This window comes from Pongo abelii, chromosome 5, assembly GCF_028885655.2.
Source record: "Pongo abelii isolate AG06213 chromosome 5, NHGRI_mPonAbe1-v2.0_pri, whole genome shotgun sequence".
Lineage (NCBI taxonomy): Eukaryota > Metazoa > Chordata > Mammalia > Primates > Hominidae > Pongo > Pongo abelii.
This window is the reverse complement of record NC_071990.2, coordinates 119,882,050-119,904,822: the sequence shown is the minus strand read 5'-3', so window position 1 is coordinate 119,904,822 and position 22,773 is coordinate 119,882,050. Positions and strand designations below refer to the sequence as shown.

Below are 22,773 nucleotides of genomic sequence, written 5' to 3'. Positions count from 1 at the left end.
TGGGATATACATGAGAAATCTTAAGGATTTACTGATGGTTTGGAGTTGTCAATTAAGGGAAAGAGGAGTCAAAGATGACATCTTAATTTTGGCTTCTGTGATTATAATCGATAGTGATGCCATTTCCTGAGATGGGGAAGGTTAGTGGGCAGAGGGCGGTGGGGAGAGAGTGTAAGGAAGATAAATGGAATCAAGAGTTCTTTTTTGGCCATGTGAAATTTGAGATCCTTTTGAGAAATTCAGGTGAGTTGTTGAGTATGAAGTTGGGTATAAATGCTGGAGCTCAGTTGGGAGGTTGCTGGGTGAGAGATAGGAATTTGAGAATTACTTGGGTATAAATGGTGTTTAAAGGTCATGGATCACACCGAGAGAATAGAGGAGACAGTGGAGGACTAAGCCCTGGGACACTAACATTTGCTCTTCAGGCAGAGGAAGATGTGCCATCCAAAGACACTGAGAAGGAGCAGCCAGGGTGGTGGGAGTAAAAGCAGGACAATGAAGTGTTCTGGTGGAGAGGAGTCTGAAGGCAGTAGTGATCACCAGTCTCATGCCTCCAGGCAGCCATGTAAGATGAGTCAGAAGAAAATGCATCAATGCATTTGGCCAGTTTCAGTGAGATACTTAAAAATTTAAACCTAGCTGAAATTAGAGATTATTTAATCCAGTGGAGCTGACTTTATTGCGTAAGGATTGATACATAAGTGCTTAATAAATGTTTGAATTGCTCTTTACCACTTATTAAGCTAGGGTGACCAGTTGTCTGGGTTTGCCTGAAGTTTCAATTTTAAAACTAGGGGATGTGTGTCATAGGTTGCCTAGGACTGAAGGGTTTCCTGGGATTCCTTACATTGAACAGTGGCCAAGTCTTGACCAGAGTACTCTGTCTGCTCAGGGCATCTGAACTGGTGTTAACGGTGTTCTCGCCCCTCAGAATAGAAGATTCTCTCAGTCAGGGAACCAGACTTTAGTACTGTATCTAGTTTTATTTCATGCTTTTCTTAACCTCTGTCTGATCTGAGAATCTACCTCAGAAAAGTAACTACTCCTACTTTTGTTTTTTTTTTCTCCTGCTGTAAATTGTTTAAAGACTTCATTAGGTAGTGCTAAATTAATTAAAGTCGTTGATAGGATTTTAATTTCCTTTAAAGAGAGTTAATGTAAGATCAGAAACTGTTGTATGCCTTTCTACACTGTTAATGTCTAGTGAATGAAACTTATTTGCTTTATTGATACTCGTTTTGAAAATAGTTTTTAGTATTAAAGTTTAGAGTTCTGAAATGAACTATAGTTTTTAGTTATATATTTCTCTGAAAGATTTTGGGATGAAAGATTTGGACTATGTTTCATGTAGTGTAACATTTTCTACCAGTTGATTACATTGCTTTTGTAGAGGCAGAGATTGCCTCCTGACCATAAGAAATTACATATATATGGCCTTGCTATGACATTTCCGAAGCTTTTCTGAAGCATTCTCATTAATACTGAGCATTCTGTCTCATTTTAGGAATAATGTCCTGAAAAGTTGGACTAGAAGTTAAGTGCTTTAATTTTGGGAACAGAAAACTTCCATATATTTATAAATTTTCTCAATTATTTTGAAATATTTTAAGACTTTTTATTTTTCTTTAGCCATTTAAATGTGTTGTGTATGGTTCTTATGTTCTAGGACAAAGATAAGCCCGTCTGAAATACCAAGTTGTATATATTTGTAGTGGTTTTATGAACAGCCTCATTAGTTGTTAACTGTACCTTATTTTCCCAGTTTTTAAACAGGAACAAGGATTTACCAAAAACTAAATACATGGCTACTATTCCTAATAGTTGCCAAAATGCTTTTTCGAACACAGCTCTTTTTGTTTTTGAGACGGAGTCTCTCTGTCACCCAGGCTGGAGTGCAGTGGTGTGATCTCGGCTCACTGCAACCTCCGCCTCCCAAGTAGCTGGGATTACAGGCGTGCACCACCACGCTGGACTAATTTGTTTTATATGTTTTTTTTGGTAGAGACAGGGTTTCACCATGCTGGCCAGGCTGGTCTCGAACTCCTGACCTCAGGTGATCCACCCTGCTCAGCCTCCCAAAGTGCTGGTATTACAGATTTGAGCCACTGTGCTCAGCCCAAGAAAGCCTATTAGCTTAGATTGAGCTAGATTTTAATGTAGGTATTTTTGACTAGTGTGTTTATCTGAGAGTATACTTACTTGATGCTGCTAACCTTATTTTAGCTGAAAGCATCTTCAGTGACTGCTTAAGTTTAATTCCCAATCTTGGAATCTGATCTTACTTTATTCTTGATTCTTACTTTCTTCTGGCCTAGAATTTTACCTCTGGCTAGAACCTAACTTTTCATGTCTGAGCAGATCTTTGGATCTCTTTTGGGATTGGAGCAGCACAGTTTCTCAGTTCCCCTCCCCGTTTTGCTACCTGTTGTTTAGTTTTATTTTTTTGACATATTGTTACAAACCTTTCATAAAAAGGGTAGGGTAGGTGTATAGCAAATGTTTTGAGACCATAGAGAACCAATGGACACCTTATTTTTTAGACATGCCTAACAGCAAAAATTTCACCCAAATACTCCTATTTTATGTATGCAATATTTATTATATTTTATCAATTTTAAAATGTACTTTAAAAATGTTTTAGCATGTCTGATATATAGATGCATCATGTAATTCAGGGTGTCATTTAATTGGCATCTTTTTTTTAGTGGTGCATACAGTTGATATATTTTAAAAATTATTTTTTCCAACTTGCATATGCAGATACAAGAGTCATGTTGATTTCCAGTATGCCCTCTCCATATTGAACGTTTCATTTGAAAGCATCATCTTTACTCTTATGGGGATCAGTGGTTATTTTTTCAAACAGAAATGCTAGGTGACATATTACTGTCAGATCTGATTTTGTAATTTTTTTTTTCTCTTGCAAAAGGAATGTTGAAGAGTGTGCATGGGAGGCATCAGCTTGACTATTTTCTTGTTTGTTTATACTTATATTTTTAGTATTATCTTCAGGTTTTTCAACTTAAAGTTTCTTTGCAGTAATATAGAGCCACAAATCCATTTTGTGAGGGCTAGTTTAAGTAAAACTACATAATGTTATCGATATGCGAATCTGTTTAACCAGCCATGAACTGCAATGCATAACGATATGAAAAAATCAAATGAACGAAGGAGAATGTCACTGTCAAGCCCTCTGTATAGAGCACCTCCGTTTATGTTATATATATGTAACATAATGATCTGATAATCCAAGTAAGGGCACTAGTGTTAACCTGTATGTTAAATATTATAGCAAAATTTAATGCATTACTTTTTCCTAAAGATAATTTTCGATATAAACAGAAGTTTTTTTCTTCTAGCAGCTTGCCAGTGGATTGGCTCATGTACTCCCTGGCATGCATGTATTCACTTTGCAGATCGTAGAGATAGAAAGCTTATGCTTAATCTCTTGGAATGATGTTAAAAAAGTGGTGGTTATCAGAGAGATGGGCATTGGGTTTGTGTTTTGAAGGAGATAAGTAGTTGTAAACATGCTGGTAAGATATTAAGACAGAAGCTGGTGACAGTGTAGATGTCCTTGATTGAATAGGGAGGGAAAAGAGCAAGGTTAAAAACTTGGAAGAGAGTGGGGTACTGTACCTCATGAGGAACAGAAGAATTATGTGGTATTTGTCAGATGATTTTTTTCTTCTCATTATTAAAGTTACACATGCTCAGTAAAATGTTGACTCAGTACAGAAAAGCTTAAAGTGAAGTAAGCTTTTTCATCTTCCTTTCATGTCAGTCCTCCACTCCATTTTTAATAGTTTTTAGTTATCCTTCTGGAAAATTTCTATGCATGGACAACAATAAAAATAATAACATTTATTGAGATCCTAATTGTATGTCTGGCACTTTCAAAAATATCTTTACAGGCCAGGTGCAGTGGCTCACTCCTGTAATCCCAGTACTTTGGGAGGCTGAGCAGGCGGATCACCTGAGGTCGGGAGTTCGAGACCAGCCTGGCCAACATGACGAAACCCCATCTCTACTAAAAAAACCCCAAAAAATTAGCCAGGCATGGTGGTGTGTGCCTGTAATCCGCACAACTTGGGAGGTTGAGGCAGGAGAATCTCTTGAACCTGGGGGATGAAGGTTGCAGTGAGCCGAGATTGCAGTACTGCACTCCAGCCTGGGCAACCGAGAGAGGCTCTGTCTCAAAAACAATAACAACAACAAAAAACTTTACATGTTCATTGATCACAGCAACCCTATAATATAGGTACTATTCTATAATTTTTTTCTTCTCTTACATATGAAGAAATTGACGCACCGAGAGGTTAAGTGATTTATGAGGACTTACTGCTAATAAGAGGTAGAATGAACTTGAACCCAGGTAGCCTGGTTTCATAGTGCACATCTTTTCCACTGAGCTATACTGGTAATTCTGTGATAAAAGAAACAAACTAAGACTATTGGAGTCACTTACCCTAGAGATAAATAGTACTGAAATGGAGTAGAGGATTGGGATGGAGAAAATAACACTACGTGATGTTTCTGTCATCTTAGCTAGATATTCTGCAGTGTAGTTCCAGATTTGTTGGTTTTTTCTTTTTGGCTACTGTTAATATGAACATCTTTTTCTTACCGTTTAATGTTCTAATTTTTTGTGTGACTTTTGTGTCTTTTTACCTATTGGAGACTGTTTTCCCATGTTAGGAATGTTGGCCATCAGCTCTCTAAATTATTTAAAATTACTTCAAAAAAAGCTGCATTGATAAATATTTACTGATCTCTAAATAGATACTTAAATGCGTACTGGCTCAAGGGATAGTTTAAAATATCCTGGATTTTAAAATAAGCAGACAACAACCACCAAACAAAATGCTTGTTTTAATCCTTTTTCTAAACAGAAAGATATTTTTGTAGTTGTAATTGTAAGGCTTCCAAAATTCTAATTTTATACTGTGAACATTTGTTAGGTATCCAGTGGTTATAATGACTACATTTATTGAGACCCTGTATAAGTGTGCAGCTCTATGCTAGGTACTGGACACTAAAAAAAAGTTGCCTTTCATTTTTCACAGTTTGGGGAGGGAGAAGAAAGTCATATACATATGGGTTAATATAATTTATTAAATGTTGTTGGAATTTTGAATAATATGTTGGGAGTAAACAAAGTATTTAATGCCACCTGGAGGAATCAGGGAAGACAAAACAAGTTAATTCTGAACTAGGACTCTTAAGGTACAGAAATGAAACAGCTTGGAGTCATGAAAGAGTCTCATCTGTTTGGAGGAAGTGATTGGGTAAGTGTGGCTAGATAGTTTTTGTAGGTAGAAGTTGCAAAGTGAAGCTGACAATTGGTGAAGAACTTTGCCTAACTTAAGGAGTTTGAATTTTATTTAATATGCTGTAAGGGGCTCACAGATCTATGTAAGTAGAAGAATAACATAAACATGCTTGATTCTAGAAGATAATTCTGATAGTAGAGGCTGGCTTGAGTGGAGTTATTCCAGCAGCAGAATAGGTTCTTTGTGCAAAAGTACTTGTTAATATTTCAGAGATGTTAAAATGTGAACCGCGTGCTACTTATGTAATATAAGGGTAAACATGCTTTATCTACTATTTTATTTGAAAGTGTTGGTTTCCAAGTTGATTTTAAAACATACTAATGGGTGACAGATAATCTGCATTCTGAAAAACATTGCAATTTGTATTCTCGATTTGTATTATGTATTCAGCTTATTTAAAAGTATAAATCTGCTTTGTCAGTAGTGTTATTTTTATTTTCTTCAATTTAGAGCTGTCATTAAAATATTCAATGAGATTAGTTCTTGTTCTCAGTGCAGTTACATATATATTCAAATGCTGTGGAATACTTGATACTGTATGCATTTTTGCTTCCAATAAAAGAGCTTCAGAAGTAAAATAGGTTGCTTTTTTATTTAATGCTAATCTTCCTGAGAAATATTCAGAATTTTTAATGTTATCCCCAGGCACTCAGTATTCTATTTAAAATAATTAAAATTAGTATTAAAAAATTAGTATTGAAAAATGTAACATTGTCTTCCAAAGAGGAGTTCCAATGTAGAGTTTCTTGGGATCTTTGCTGTTCTTATAGCAGTGCTTTTGTCTTTAGGTAAGACATTATTGCCAGTGGTTATTCAGCCTTATTTTAAGTTTTTAAGTGCATATTGCATACTAGATATCAATATTCCCATTACAGTAACATAGTCTTGTAACTATTCTGTGAGAAAATTTTCCTTATTAAATCACCTGGTCAGCATATTTCACATGTACTTCTTCCTGTATTGTGCTTCTGGATTGACTTGTCTAAAGACAAGTCATATCATTCTTCTCAGACTGTGAATTTTTTCAGTTTAAATTAAAAGATTAGAATGTTATTTTCATGATATTTGTTAATCATCTTCAGTGTTTGAGGCACATACAATACCAGATCTTTTTAAAGACACAGTTATGTTTAAAGGTTAAGGCAAATTAGTTCAAGTGGGAGGAGATCAATTCATATAGTTAATTCTTTTCTTTTTTTTTTTGAGACGGTCTCACTATGTTGCCCAGGCTGGTCTCGAACTCCTGGGCTTAAGCAATCTTACCTCAGCTTCCTGAGTAGCTGGTATTACAGGCATGTGCTACACGTGATGTATATTGCCTAGTAGCCTATCAAAAGGTTGTGTTTTTGTAATGAATAAATTAACATTACCATTATCAGTGTATGGGAGTATCTAGGAACACTTGTTTTTTTCTTTTAATATTTTTGCTAGATTGATAGCTGAAAAATAGCATGTCTTCTGAATTTGATACTACTTGCTTACCAGTGGGCTTGGACTGTTTTTCAGAATTTTTTATTTGTGTTTTTCCCTTTGGGGTTTGTCCTTTGTCCATTTAGACTAAACCATTTAGTATTTATTTATTTTTAATTTGCTTATGATCTCTTTATAATTATGCATTAATACCATATCTGCAAATATTTTTAGTGTTTGCTTTTAACTTCTTAAATATATAGACAACTTTTTTTTTTTTTTTTTTTTTTTGAGACAGAGTCTTGCTTTATTACCCAGGCTGGAGTGTAGTGGCATGATCTTGATTTACTGCAGCCTCCACCTCCTGGGTTCAAGTAGCTTAGCTTCCCAGGTAGCTGAGACTACAGGTATGTGCCACCATGCACAGAGGCATTTTTTTGAATTTTTTTTTTTTTTCTTTTGTAGAGATGGGCTTTTGCCATGTTTCCCAGGCTGGTCTTAAACTCTTGAACTCAAGCTGTCTGCCACCGTTGGCCTCCCAAAGTGCTGGGATTACAGGTGTGAGCCACCTTGCCCGGCCTAGACAACAATTTGATGATTTATGTGGTTGCTTACTTTTTGTGTCCTTCTGTAAAAGTCAGAGGTTCAAGTTTATAAGGTGGCAGTACACTGAAAGAAATTTTAGGAAGATCATTTCCCTTAGTTGCTAAATAAAAAGGCTCTAAGTATGTACTGCTCTGTGATTCAAAGACAGAATTTAGAGTTTCTAGAGGGACGGAATGATAGCATGTCTTAGACCATTTTCTCTGTCATTTCTTACAGCTTTTTTTGTATAAGAGATAACAGATAGTTGAGATTGTACTGATGTGCTTTGGAAATCTGTGGAATAGGTATCATATTGAGTAGATGATATTGAAATACTGGGATGGAAATTGAGGATTACAACTATTGTTCTTTTCTAAATAGAAGGCTGTCCCCACTTTTTCATATCTGTAGGCAAAATTAGAATTTTTCTAGTTTTCCCAATATTGTATTCAAGTTCTCCAGAGAAACAGAGCCAATAGTATTTAATTAATTAATTAAGAATTGGCTCATGAGATTATGGTGGCTGACAAGTCCCAAGATCTGTGAGGTGACTTGGCAAGCTGGAGACCTGGGATTATTGATAGCATAGTTCCAGTCTGAAGGTTGGCAGGCTCAAGCCCCAGGAAGAGATCAGTTCAAGCTCGAAGGTAGGAAGAAGCCAGTGTACTAGTGTATTTAGTCAAAGGGGATCAGGCAAGAAGAATTCTCTTTTGCTTAGGGGATGGTTAGCTTTTTTGTTATGTTCAGGCCTTCAGCCGGTTCAGTGAAGCCCACCCACATTATAGAGGGCAGTCTGCCTTATCCAGTCAACCAATTTGAATGTTGCGCTCATCCAAACACCTTCACGGAAGTAATGTTTGACTGTATATCTGGGCACCCCATGGTCCAGTCAAGTTGTCATGTAAAATTAACCATTACACATATTTGACATTGTCCAGGAGTTCCATACCATATGGATAAACTGAGATCATTTATTCTGGAAAAAGAAACCTAAAACACTTGTTGACATTTATTTGTCTTTGTAATCCTTGAAAATCCTCAGTAGTGCTTTCATGAATTGTCAGATTCTGGGCAGCCTGGCTTGCTGATATGTACTCTAGGATGAGCTCACTTTTCTTCCAAATAAAGGAATGAATTAACATGCTGGCTGGAGTTACTTATGAATCAGTTGAATTTTAGGGACTCTTTTCAGTTAGAATGATTTTTTACCACATCTCAGGAGTCTGCATACTGGCCCCCAGGTTACATCTGACTTGTCACCTGTTTTTGTAAATAAAGTTTTATTACAACATAGCCACATCCATTTTATTGTCTACAGCTGATTTAGACTACAGTGGCAGAATTGGCTAGTTGAGATGGAGATTGAGTGACCCACAAAACTGAAACTATTTATAATCTGGCTCTTGACAGAAAAAGGTTTTATTGAACTGTTTTTCTGGCAATAGTTAATTATACAAGGTTGTCCTAGCTCGTGATAATAACACCATAGCATTAATATATACAGTGGGCTTTCCTCCCCATTACTGGAGTGAGAGAGTGAGTGAGTGGAGAGAGAGAGTGAGAGAGAGAACGATTATTTCCTTTTAATCCACAAATGGTTTATTGGCCAAGACTTGTCAGCAATAAATAGGGTGGAGGTGTGTTGTAGGCTTTAATGGAGCATGACTTTATACTGCTCAAAATAGTTATATTGCCTAAAAGTGAGGGTTTTAATTTTAGCCATTTTATGCAGCTTTTGTAAAAATTGTTACTAGGAATCTGAATTTACATATCTTGATCTATGGCTGGTTTCTAATCTCAGAATCAAATGTTGATGTAATCTGCAAATCAGTATACGTAATTTTCAGCATTTCCCCACATAAACTGGTAGAATGAATAATAATAATAACCAATGATGGAGTAAATGTTCCTGTAATGTATTTCTTCCTTTAGTAAAACATAGTCAGTGTTAGCATTTAGATATAGAGCTCCCTGAAAGCTTCTTCCATGTATGTAAATGTACAAACTCTTCTCTAACTGTGGAATCATATTATGTATACAGCTACGTAAAATGCTTCTCTTCCATACACACTAAATATATTCTGGATGTTCTTCCATGTTAAAAAATAGGTTGATAAAATCATTTTTAGCACTTAAACATTATCAACTAATTAACAGTTTATATTTTGTTCATAGGCATTTACTTTAAGCAGTGCTGTCAGGAATGTCCTTATACTCATATTTATTTGTAATTGTCTGATATTTCCTTAGGATAAATTCTCAGTAGAAGGTCGTGTCTATGTTGAAATTTAGATACCACTTTCCAGTTTGCCCTTTAGAAAGGTTGTACCAATTTGCAAGGCCACAAAAATATATGAACATTCCCTTCACTTGGTTGACACCAGTCTTTCGTCAACTTGATAGTTTTAAAAATCCAGAAAATTTATTGTCTTTTTCACTTCTCCCACTATTAGTGAGATTTGGCATCTTTTCTTATATTTATTTTTCATTTACATATAGTCCCAGCCTATTTATGCTATTTGCTGGGTATTCTTAAAAAAAAAAAAAAATATCCAGCTAATAGGTTTGCACTTGTGAGACTAGGCTGGTTGCCATTTTTGATAATAGTTTAGGCAGGACTTTGAGCTCATTTAGATGGGATGTTACCTGATTGAAAAAAACATTTTGGTATAGATTATAGACCACAGATCAGAATTAGAATAGATCTGGTGACAGAATGCCTTGTTCTGGTGCTTTAATGTGAGTGTTGAATCACTTGAATTGAAAAGTGTCATTCTGAGAGAAGTCTAGAATCTACAAAGCTTTAGGTGGTTGTTCTGGACCTCAAAGCTGGTAAAAGTGTCTCTTTGGCCACTGTTTTTCAAATTTGATTTGTTAATTTAAATGTATAAGGCTTTTAAGGCTGCTTATATACTTTATACATCTATAAAGCCTAAATTTAATTGATAAATTGCATTTAAATAAATAAATGTGCATTAAATAAAATAATGTGACAATGTTTTATTAAAAGTGAATCATTAATGTTGAGCTTAGTATGATAGAAGTAGCTTTAGGTCTGGTTTTATTAATTTGTTTATATGTTTCGATTTTAATATTAACATAGAGAACAACTGTTCCTAAAAGTGTGGTTAAAAAAACTGGCATAATTAATTTTATGCATGTTTGTTGTTTTGTTACCCTTATGTTTAAACTGCCAGAAGGCATTCCTTGCATGCCGGTTTCAATAGGGTATCAATGAATAATTCTGTAAAGCTATCTTGTTTCAAATAATGGTAAATACCCAGTAATGTCATTTGCTCTTTACTTAGAAGCAACTGCTGTTTCAACTGTAAAACACAAATGGGGACATTGAATTATGTGATAAATCTTTTTAAGGCTGCTATACAGATATAGGAGCATTATAGGAGCATTGAAATTATGTGGAAATAATGTTTTAAGTTGGCTGTTCAGATAATCTGTAATGTGCTTATTAATTTTTTAAGAACTGTCATTGAAATGAGAGCCTAAAATTCATATAGGGGAACTTCTTAACTTTTATGAATAATTCTGAAAGCCCTGAATTGAGAATCACTGTATTAGGCATTAGTAAAGATTTGTGCTTCTACAGGTTTTATATAAAGTTGAACGGATTTAAAATTTCTCTTTCTAATTATAGTACAATAACATTTCTAGATGCTTATTTATTTCTGTGTCTAACTTGTAACAAATAGTACAGGTTGGCACTGGTCCATTGATATCCTTTGAGTAGCACTGTACTAGACAATAAAATAAGTAATGGGTAAAACAGAAAAAGTCAAATAAAAGTTAAGTAAAAATGAGTAAGTGAAAATAAACATTGAAAGAACATTGAAAAACCTTTAATTAGCTAAAAAATATTTAAATTAAAAGGACAAATTGGGCTGGGTGCACGGTGGCTCACACCTGTAACCCCAGCACTTTGGGAGGCCGAGGCGGGTGGATCACGAGGTCAGGAGATGGAGACCATCCTGGTTAATATGGTGAAACCCCGTCTCTACTAAAAATGCAAAAAATTAGCCGGGCATGGTGGTGGGCACCTGTAGTCCCAGCTACTCCGGAGGCTGAGGCAGGAGAATGGTGTGAACCCGGGAGGTGGAGCTTACAGTGAGCAGAGAATGCGCCACTGCACTCCATCCAGCCTGGGCGACAGAGCGAGACTCGTCTCAAAAAAAAAAAAAAAAAAGACAAATCAAGCTAAGAGTAGGAAAATACTGTGCTATTAAACTGTTATTAAATAATAATTAAGGAAATAATTCAAATAAAATAATGTAAAATTTAAAAATTTTTAGTGACGATTGTAGAAAAAATTTAGTAAATATATAGCAGAAAAAAATGGATTGTTTTCATATTACATGTGGATATCCTATTTATATTATCATGCATTATTATTGAATTTTTCCTGAGCCCTGATTTTCAGCTAACGCATGTATGTATAATCACAGGTGCCTACCTATCAATTATTCTAGAGCAGAGTACTGACATTTGAAGATAAGTGGATAGTTTCAACATTTTTAATAACACAGCAGTACGTCTTTAAAAGTTTAATGCCCAGAAGCAGAAAACAGAGTTCTTCAGCTAGAGGAAACTATGTAATCACACTTAATTGATATATGTGTGATATATACATTTATTTGGTTAATTTTGTTGATCATTTTAAATTATTTTGGGCAGAAAAGGACCTTTTATACCTTTTATACCCTATGTGTATTTTCCACAAGGTAAAAAAAAAATCTTCTGCCTACTCAGGTATATGTGTTAACTGTTACATATTTCCCTTTTTAGGCCCAGATTATTCATCAGCATGGCTACCTGCTAATGAATCATTGTGGCAGGCCACAACTGTTCCATCTAACCATCGAAATAACCATATCAGGAGACACAGTATAGCTTCTGACAGTGGAGACACTGGCATTGGAACTTCCTGTTCTGATAGCGTGGAAGGTGAGCTAAAATTCTTATTGTTTATATATGAATCTTTGAAGAGTGGTTGTGGTACAAGAATATTCAGGGGATATGTTTTATTGTTTCATACTGAAAATTATAGTGTTTGAATATTTAATAATGTTCAATGTTGCTGTATATCAAATAAAATTGTCCCTCTAGTCGACCGGGCGCAGTGGCTCACGCCTGTAATCCCAGCACTTTGGGAGGCTGAGGTGGGTGGATCACGAGGTCAGGAGATCGAGACCATCTTGTCTAATACAATGAAACCTTGTCTCCACTAAAAATACAAAAAATTAGCTGGGCGTGGTGGCGGGCGCCTGTAGTCCCAGCTACTTGAGAGGCTGAGGCAGGAGAATGGCGTGAACCCAGGAGGCGGAGCTTGCAGTGAGCCGAGATCGTGCCACTGCACTCCAGCCTGGGGGACAGAGCGAGACTCCGTCTCAAAAAAAAAAATTGTCCCTCGAGTCATAAGAGTTTTTCCTTCATCTTTTTTTTTTTTAATTTTTTTAATTTTTATTTTTATTTTTATTTTTTATTATTTATTTATTTATTTATTATTATTATTATTATACTTTAGGCTCTATGGTACATATGCGCAATGTGCAGGTTAAGTTACATATGTATACATGTGCCATGCTGGTGCGCTGCACCCACTAACTCGTCCTCTAGCATTAGGTATATCTCCCAATGCTATCCCTCCCCCCTCCCCCCATCCCACAACAGTCCCCAGAGTGTGATGTTCCCCTTCCTGTGTCCATGTGTTCTCATTGTTCAATTCCCACCTATGAGTGAGAATATGCGGTGTTTGGTTTTTTGTTCTTGTGATAGTTTACTGAGAATGATGATTTCCAATTTCATCCATGTCCCTACAAAGGACACGAACTCATCATTTTTTATGGCTGCATAGTATTCCATGGTGTATATGTGCCACATTTTCTTAATCCAGTCTATCATTGTTGGACATTTGGGTTGGTTCCAAGTCTTTGCTATTGTGAATAATGCTGCAATAAACATACGTGTGCATGTGTCTTTATAGCAGCATGATTTATAGTCCTTTGGGTATATACCCAGTAATGGGATGGCTGGGTCGAATGGAATTTCTAGTTCTAGATCCCTGAGGAATCGCCACACTGACTTCCACAATGGTTGAACTAGTTTCCAGTCCCACCAACAGTGTAAAAGTGTTCCTATTTCTCCACATCCTCTCCAGCACCTGTTGTTTCCTGACTTTTTAATGATTGCCGTTCTAACTGGTGTGAGATGGTATCTCATTGTGGTTTTGATTTGCATTTCTCTGATGGCCAGTGATGGTGAGCATTTTTTCATGTGTCTTTTGGCTGCATAAATGTCTTCTTTTGAGAAGTGTCTATTCATGTCCTTCGCCCACTTTTTGATGGGGTTGTTTGTTTTTTTCTTGTAAATTTGTTGGAGTTCATTGTAGATTCTGGATATTAGCCCTTTGTCAGATGAGTAGGTTGCGAAAATTTTCTCCCATTTTGTAGTCCTTCATCTTTTTAACTAAACTTCTTATTTTGAGATAATTATAGATTTATATGCAGTTTTAAGAAATAATAGTGGTGTAACCAGGGTATTGACATTGATAGAGCCGAGATTCAGAACATTTCCAGATACCTCATGTTTCCCATACCCACTTCTCTCTCTGCCCCCTCTCCTTTATCTCTTAACTCTTGGAAGCCATTTACTCTCCATTTCTATAGTTTTGTTTTTCAAGAATTAATGGAATCATAACTGGAATTTGAAACTGGCTTTTTTCTCTGGATTTTCATCCAGTTGTTACATGTATCAACAGTCCATTCCTTTTTATTGATGAGTAGCATTCAGTAATGGTGGTATTGGAGAGAATACACTTTAACCATTTACCTGTTGAAAAGCATTTGGGATGTTTTCAGTTTTTGACTATTATGAGTAAAGTTGCTATAAACATGTGGGTATAGGTTTTTCTGTGAACCTATGTCTTCATTTCTTTGAGTGAGTAGATGCCTAGGAGTGCAGTAGCTGGATTGTGTAGTAGCATATTTAGATTTTAAAGAAACTGTCACACAGTTTTCTAGAGTGACTGTACCATTTCCATCAGCAATGTTTGTATAAGTGATCTAGTTTTCTTTTTATCCTTGCTACCACTTGGTGTAAAAAAGTTTAGCCATTTTAATAGTATAATGATATTTCCTTGTGGTAGTGATGTCTTATTTTAAAAAAGACTTTATTTTTTAGAGCAGTTTTTTTAGAGCAGCAGGAAAATTCATTGGGAGGTACAGAGACTTCCCATGTATCTCTTGTCCCCACACATGCACAGCCTCTTCCAATGTCATTATCTCCTACTAGTGTAGTATATTTGTTACAATTGATAAAACTACATGGACACACTATTATCACCCAGTGTTCATGCATTAGGGTAGCAGTCCCCAACCTTTTTGGCACCAGGAACTGGTTTGGTGGAAGATAGTTTTTCCACGGACCAGGGTGGGGTGGGGTGGATGGTTTTGGGATGATTCAGGTGCATTGCATTACATTTATCATTAGATTCTCATAAGGAGTGTACAACCTATATCCCTCACATGTGCAGTGGGTTCGTGCTTCTATGAGAATTTAATGCCACCATTGATTTGACAGGAGGTGGTGCTCAGCTGCCCTCACTCACCTGCAGCCGCTTACCTCCTGCCGTGCAGCCAGGCTCCCAACAGGCCACTGACCGGTGCTGGTTTGTGGCCTGGGGTTTGGGGACCCCTGCATTAGGGTTCACTCTTGGTGTTGTATATTCTGTGGGTTTGGCTTTGTTCACTTAGTAATATGCATTTAAGTTTCTCCATGTCTTTTCATGGCTTGATGGCTCATTTGTTTTTAGTGCCGAGTAGTATCCCATTGTCTGAATGTACCACAGTTTATCAACATTCGCCTACTAAAGGACATCTTGGTTGTTTCCAGGTTTTGGCAATTATGAGGAAAGTTGCTGTAAACAGCCGTGTGTAGGTTCTTGTGTGGATGTCAGCTTTCAACTCTGTCAGCTGAAGAATTATGAGGTTCATAGATTTGGAAATGAGAGCTTCATTTCTCACAAAGGTTTGCAGCTTGTATAGGCCATTCTGACAGGCCGGGAGGCATAGTCTCAGCAGAAGTTGAGAGGCATTTCCAAGCAGGGTGGGGTCCGGTGAGGTGAGGGTTTAAGATAAGAACTTATGCTGATGATTGTCTAGGCATACAGCTATATTCAACAGGTTACAGAAGGAGCCATGAATATTCATGAAGGAGACCCACACACATGTGTTTTAGGTTTACTCATATGTAACATACCTCCCATAATCACTTTGGGGTGGAGATTTAATATTTAAATGCATTGTAATTAGGTTCTATATGTAAAAGGTGAAATGTAGGGAAGAAGTCCATAAACTGCATCCTCAGGTGACTGGCCAGAACCAGTCCTTTCCAAAAGCCACTTATCAAGAAGAAAATCTTTGTGGCCTAAAATAGTTGTCATGTTGAAACTGTAAAAACAGGAAGGGGTGTGTTTAGATGACTTGAACGAAGGGGTCTTTTGGACTTTTGTTTTCTCACACTGGCTTTTGAGAAAATCCAGTGATTAGAAAGGGGAAGGGGATTGGAAGCAAATGGATCATGAACAGCTTACTGTCTTGCCATGGTTGCTAACTTAAAATTTTGGGGTCTTTTAGCTAAAGGAGGGTCCAGTAGTCTGTTGGAAGGGTTAGGACTTTTATTTTGGTCCCCAACTCTCTTGCCTAAATACTTAGGAGCTCAATTGCTGGATCATGTGGTAAGAGTATATTTAGTTTTCTATATATTTAATTTTGTATATTTAGTTTTGTAAAAAAACCACCAAACTGTCTTCCAAAGAGGCTGTACCATTTTGCATTCCAGCAATACATAAGGGTTCTGTTGTTCCACATCCTACTTAGCATTTGGTGTTGTCAGTGTTCTGGATTTTGCCTTTCTAATAAGTGTGTAGTATTTTGTTGTTTTAATTTGCATTTTCCTGATGATGTATGAGGTGGAACACCTTTTCATATACTTGTTTGCTGCCTGTATATCATCTTTGATGAGGTCTCTGTAAAGGTCTTTATAAAGCCCATTTCTTAATTGGGTTGTTAGTTTTCTTATTGTTGAGTTTAGAGTTCTTTGTATATTTGGATGACAGTCCTTTATCGAACATGTCTTTTGCAAATAAAGACATCCTTTGGTATTGTGGAGGCTTGGTTCCAGGACCCCTGATACCAAAATCTGAGGATGCTCAAGTCCTTTATATACAATAGTGTAGTATTTACATATAATCTACACACTTACTTCTGTATACTTCTCTAGATTCCTTACAATACGTAATACAATGTAAGTGCTGTGTAAATAGTTGCCATACTATATTGTTTTTAAAGTTTGGTTATTTTTATTGTTAATATTTTTGATCCATGGTTGGTTGAGTCTGCAGATGTGGAACCTGCGGATATGGAGGGCCTACTGTATTTCCTCTCATTCTGTGGCTTGTCTTATTCTCTTGGCATTGTCTTTTGCAGAGCAGATGCTTTCTATTTTAATGAAGTTAAGCTTATCAGTTGTTTCTTTCACGGATTGTGCCGTTTTATCTAAAAAATCATTGCTATAACCAATGTCATCTAGGTTTTCTATTATGTTATTTTCTGGGAGTTTTATAGTTTTGTGTTTTACATTTAGGATTGTGATCTATTTTGAGTTAAATTTTGTGAAGGGTGTAAGGCATACCTTTTGTAGTTGTCTCACAATTCTTGGATATAATGCGTTTTTTTTTTTTGTTTTTTTTTTTTGATGGAGTCTTGCTCTGTCGCCCAGGCTAGAGTGTAGTGGTGTGATCTTGGCTGGCTGCAGCCTCTGCCTTCTTCTTCTTCTTCTTTTTTTTTTTTTTTTTTTAAATAATTATGTTCCATTTTTACCAGGCTTTTTCTCTTTATTTTAAGTTTTAAGAGTTTCTGTTGACATATCTTCAAGCTCAGAGATTTCTGTGCCAAGTCCAGTCTACTAATGAGCCCATCAAAGGCATTCTTCATTTCTATTAGAGTATTTTTGATCTGTAGCATTTCTTTTTGATTCTTGGAATTTTTATCCCTCAGCTTACATTATCCGTCTGTTCTTGGAAGATGTCTACTTTTTCAATTAAAGCCTTTACCCTATTTATCATAGTTGTTTTAAATTCCTGGTCTAGTAATTCCAATATCCCTGCCGTGTTTGAGTCTAGTCCTGAAGCTTGCTCTATTTCTTCAAACTATTTTTTTTTTTTTTGCCTTACAGTATGCCTTGTACTTTTTATTTTTATTTTTTGAAAGCTGATCATGATATACTGGGTAAAAGAAACTGGTGAGCAGACCTTTAGTAATGTGGTGGTAAGGTGTGTGGGGAGGGGAAGTGTCCTATGATTTGACCTCAGTGTTTTAGTGAGCTGGTGCCTCTGGGTTGTAACTTCACAGATGCTTCTCAGTTTTTTTCTGTTTTTACTAACTTGAGTGGGACAGGATGGGTACAGGGAGCTTTAGTTGGGTATTTCCCTTTAACCATCCAGAAGACTAGAATTGACTGGAGTTCGTTATTTCTCTTCCCCAAGGTAAGTTAGGCTCTGTTAAAACTACAAAGAGTTTAGGCTCTGGTTAAATAAGGTCTCCTGAGGGCAGACCTTATTAAGAATGGAATGTTCTGGTGTATTTCAAAATGGTCCCTTTTATCTTCCCTTTTCCGGAGTCATGAAGGGATTTTTCTCTGATACTTACTGTGAGAACCACGTCAAACTCCTGGAAGTAAAACTCGTAAAAGTCTGGTAGTCTCCCTATGACAGGGTCGTTTTGGAATTTTTAACTCTCAGACTTCTTCATACTCAGCCTCCAGCAATTAATACAATTCAAGTTTTCCCACCTGGGTCCTGTGTGCCACACAAGTTTCAAGCTCTAATAAGTGTATTCTATGCATTTGACATGTTGCTGTCTTCTGTTTTGGGAGCAGCTGTTTGCACGATGACCTCATTTCTCTTTGGGATCTAAGAAGAGTTGTTGCTTTTTCACTTTGTTCAGCTTTTTACTTGTTAAATGATGACTTTCAGGCTTCTCACATGCTGGCCTGAAAACCAGGTCTTAATCACTGTAATGTTGACCAATTTTTCTTATGCTTATTTTCCCACTTGTGTGTTTTCTTTTTTCTTCAATGAAATGTCTCTTCATGCCTTTTACCTGTGTTTTAATTGTATTGTTTCCTTTTTTTTTGAGATGGAGTCTCGCTCTGTTGTCCAGGCAGGAGTGCGGTGGCGGGATTTTGACTCACTGTAACCTCTGCCTCCCAGGTTCAAGCGATTCTCCTGCCTCAGCCTCCTGAGTAGCTGGGATTACAGGCACCCACCACCATGCCTGGCTAATTTTTGTATTTTTAGTAGAGATGGGGTTTCACCTTTTGGCCAGGTTGTTCTTGAACTCCTGGCCTCAAGTGATCCACCCACCTTGGCCTCTCAAAGTGCTGGGATTACAGGCATGAGCCACTGTGCCCAGAAGTTTTCTTCTTTACTGTTGAGTTTGAGAGTTCTTTATATATTTTAGATACTACTCCTTTGTTTGATACGTTGTTTGCAAATATTTTCTTCCACTCTGTATCTTGTCTTTTTATCCTTTTGTTACACCCAAGGTTCTTTGCCTAGCCACGCCAAAGAATTGGTGTGGCGGCTGACTGCCGTGAGTGACAGAGACTTGGACTGAGAGAGAGAGTGAGCTGTAGGTTTTATTGAGCAGAGTGAAAGTACAAAGCTTACACAGTGTGGAAGGGGTCCCGAATGGGTTGCCACTGCTATCTTGGGTGATTGCCTTTTAAACTCTTTAAGGCAGGAGATACGTGAGGCGGGAAGCATGTTACAGGAGTGAGAAACAAAGGCAGTAAATTATTTTGTGACATGCCTTAGATTTTGAGAAAATCCGAAATTGCGACTTATGCTTACCTGTTTTATGGCCTTGGAGCTATACAGCAAGAAAAAGAGGATCTTATAGAACTTATGAACTATGTTCATAAGGAATTGGGAGGATAGATAAGGTCTGCTGATTACAGAAAAATGGGCAGTTAATCTTTTCTTTAACTCTGGTTTTGGCACGGAGGTGGTGGGGCATACAGGAAAACTTACAGCTAAAATTCTCGCTGTTTATAGCTTTCTTGGGAAGAAAACGCATAAGCAAATCCTGGTGTTAGGAATATTTTAAGCATATATCCTCAATATTATTTATCCAGAACTGAAGTAAGTCCTGATGCAGGAAATGAGTGAGTTTTACAGCTTTCCAAGCCCCTACTCGACCCAGGAAGCCCAGCTGGCATCACCTCTCAGTCCCCCCTCTAAACAGGGCACCCCAACTGCTGTTGGGAACTGGGCGATGACTTCTCTAGCTACTTCCTGCTGGTTAGGGGTGAAGATGGGGCCCTGCTGTTGTATTGTCCTCCAGAGGGGAACTTTCTAGGCCAGTCAAGAGACCAGTGGGTTGATCCTGGGGTCCTCGGTAGAAGCTGTGAGTTAAATTCATTTGAGGTTCCGTTTGTAAGGCCATTTGTAGCTTGATGGCCTTTATCCTAGAGGAAATAAATTTGACAAGGAGGTTAAAAATACAGGGACCGAAGGTGAGTAATAGCAAGATGGCTGTTACAGGGCCTAGAAAGGGGAGAAGCCAAGGTACTCATCGGTTAAATATACTCCAGAGTCCTGAGAGTCGGAGCTCGCTCTTTCTACGTTCTATTCATTCCCTTAGCTCCTGGACCTTTTCGGCAATAATTCCTGACTGGTTGACGAAGTAGCAACATTCTTCTCCTAAGAAGAGGCAGGTTCTTCCTCTTTTAGCTGTTAGTAAGTCTAGGACCCTTCGTTTTTGGAGGGCCACCCCAGTCAGAGAATTAAGCTGGCTTTGTAGGGTCATCAGGGAATTGGCAACCCATTCCATATCATCATTTAATTTTTGTGATATTTTATAATAGAATTGGGTGAAGGAGGTTATACCTCCAATTCCTGTCCCAAGCCCACCCAGTATTCTGGCTCCTACCATAAAAGGGAGAATAGGAGCTCGTGCGTGGCGGGACTGGGGTATAAGGAGACTTTCCAACTCTTGTTCGGTATAAATGGACATGGGGGTGCTAGAAATGAGAGAAAGCATAACTCTTTTGGGGTGCCATTTAGACATTGATAAGCTATGTTAGCACGGATGAAAAAGATGTCTGGAGTTAGACAGGTGAAACCTGAGGTCGCCGGTATCGAGGATTGACTTTGGGAGATGTTTCTATTGGGAGTCATGCTAAAATTTATACATGTGAGATTTGAGGCCTGTGTGGCTGGCAGATTGGTGACTGGGGAGCCAATTATCCCGGTGGTGTTTAGGACTGAGGTGGATAGGTTCCAATGTCCTGGGACAGGGACTACTGGGACATGTGGTTGAAAATGCAAGGAAAGACACATCCAGTAGTTAGTAGGATTGTTAGGAGAGGCCTCCTGCATTCCTGTGAGTGTGGTGTTAAATAGACTCCAGAGATGGGAATGAGAGTCAAGAATCTTTTGTAACCTGGAAAGGTCTAGTTTCTTATATGGACTTGGACTGTTAGATGGTTGGATCAAGTTTTTAATTACTTGCTAGACATGTTGTTTTTTGGCTTTATCCTGGACACCTCCCTCATCAGTTATACCCACATGGGTGTAATATGTCCGACGTTCGGTAGTCACTAGGGCATCGGGACAGTTGGACTGGGTCATTTGTCCTTGGTGATATGTATGGCCATTGTGGGAGCAGAGAGAAGCAGCACTATAACATTCCTTCCTCATATAGGTGTGGGTAGTAAACCCTGATTTAGTTTTAAACAATATCCTTTCGAAGTAGACTACATCAGTGTTTCTGGGAAGGGGAGGAGAGTATGCACTAGAGAAGCAAGTGCAGTTGGGGAGGGATGAAGAGGTGGCGGAAAGAATACTTAGGAGAGTTAAAAGAAGCTTAGGAGATCCTTATAAAGGGAGTCATGGTGCTCTGTAGGTGGAGCGGTAGTGGAAAGGAGGAGGGAAGAAGGAGTAAATTGTTAAAAGGAAGGACGATAGAAAAAAGGTTGATGTGGTCAGGATTTTTGTCCCAGCAGGAGCTACAGTATATAATCCTACTGCAAAGAGTGTGGCTAGTATACTGTTTAATATGATGAAACAGTATAAGGACTCCATTAAAGAGAGCAAGGAGAGATGTCAAAGATCATGTAGGTTTTCTGCTTATCCTCTATTAGGTAGAGATGAGTTTTTCTTCTTTAGGATTAACTGTAGGAGTCTTTTTAGCCTGGGATGCTTCCTTCCGAAATAGGAGAAGCAGGGCCTCAAGTGGGTCACAGGTGTATCGAGGCTGGTCTGGCTGATCTTGAGACTCCTGAGCTGATAGTCCTGTAAGTTCCTCAGGGGATGTCCAAGGTTTAACTCGGGTGTGGTGAATCCAGGATTCCACTCCTGCCACCTTAACTGTAGTGGGGATAGAGAGGATTACTGAGTATGGTCCCTCCCACAAGGGATCCATAGATGGGAAGGTAGAGGGGAGGGACTTGACCAATACTAGATCTTCTGGTTGGAACAGCTCTATTCCTTTTTTCCTGTCACACCCTTTGGGTAAAGTTTTAAGGTTTTGTTGATACTTTGCTAGAGAAGTTATTATATCTTTGACCAAACTGGCCGTTTCCTGATTGAGCAGGAGGTCATTTGTGAGAAAAGGCCATCCATACAGCATTTCATATGGACTGAGCCCCATATGACTTAGGATCAAATTTCCAGGGGAATTTCGGATTCTTAACAAGGCCATGGGCAAGAGAGTGGCCACGGGAGATACTTTCTCAAATGCTTCTTTAGTGTTTCATTTGCCTTTTCGACTTTCCTCGAGGATTGTGGCCTCCAGGCACAGTGAAGGTGATATTGTATTCCTAGTGCCTTGGAAATTCCTTGAGTTATTGTAGCATTAAAAGCTGGACCATTGTTGCTCTGTAAGCTTTGGGGGAAGTCCGAATCTAGGAATTATTTCGTGAAGTAAGATTTTAACTACTTCTTGGGCCTTCTCTGTTGTGCAGGGGAAGGCTTCCACCCAATTTGTAAGGGTATCAACATAGACCAACAAGTATTGAAATCCCCTTGACTTAGGCATGTGGGTGAAGTTTAACTGCTAGTCCTCTCCAGGATAGTGCCCTATTGTTTGTTCCCCCAGAGGGACCTTATGATGGACCAAGGGATTATTTTTTTGGCACATCTCGCAGGCCTTGACTACCTGCCGGATAGTTTTGAGAAGGTTTGGCCCTGTAAATAGGGATTTGGCCATCTTACGGGTACTTTCAATACCTGTATGAAAGGTTTGGTGGAGGGTCTTAAGTATTTTCCACTGGCTGGCTTCAGGTATGAGCACCTTTCCCTCTTGTGTCGCTAACCACCCTGAGGGGAGAAAACTATGCCCCCATGAGAGTCCCCATTCTGTTTTGG

At 38.0% G+C, this 22,773-nt stretch overlaps 1 protein-coding gene across 6 annotated transcripts in view; it reads left to right on the top strand.

The window, feature by feature from the left end:
* The window catches only part of CEP85L (centrosomal protein 85 like), a 224,191-nt gene that overhangs the window by 32,400 nt on the left and 169,018 nt on the right, over window positions 1–22,773 (top strand). For all 6 annotated transcript variants that reach the window (XM_054558783.2, XM_054558784.2, XM_054558787.2 and 3 more), the window contains one exon: window positions 12,129–12,287. In XM_054558783.2, the coding sequence (XP_054414758.2) occupies window positions 12,129–12,287 (159 nt within the window). The remainder of the gene's footprint in view (window positions 1–12,128; window positions 12,288–22,773) is intronic.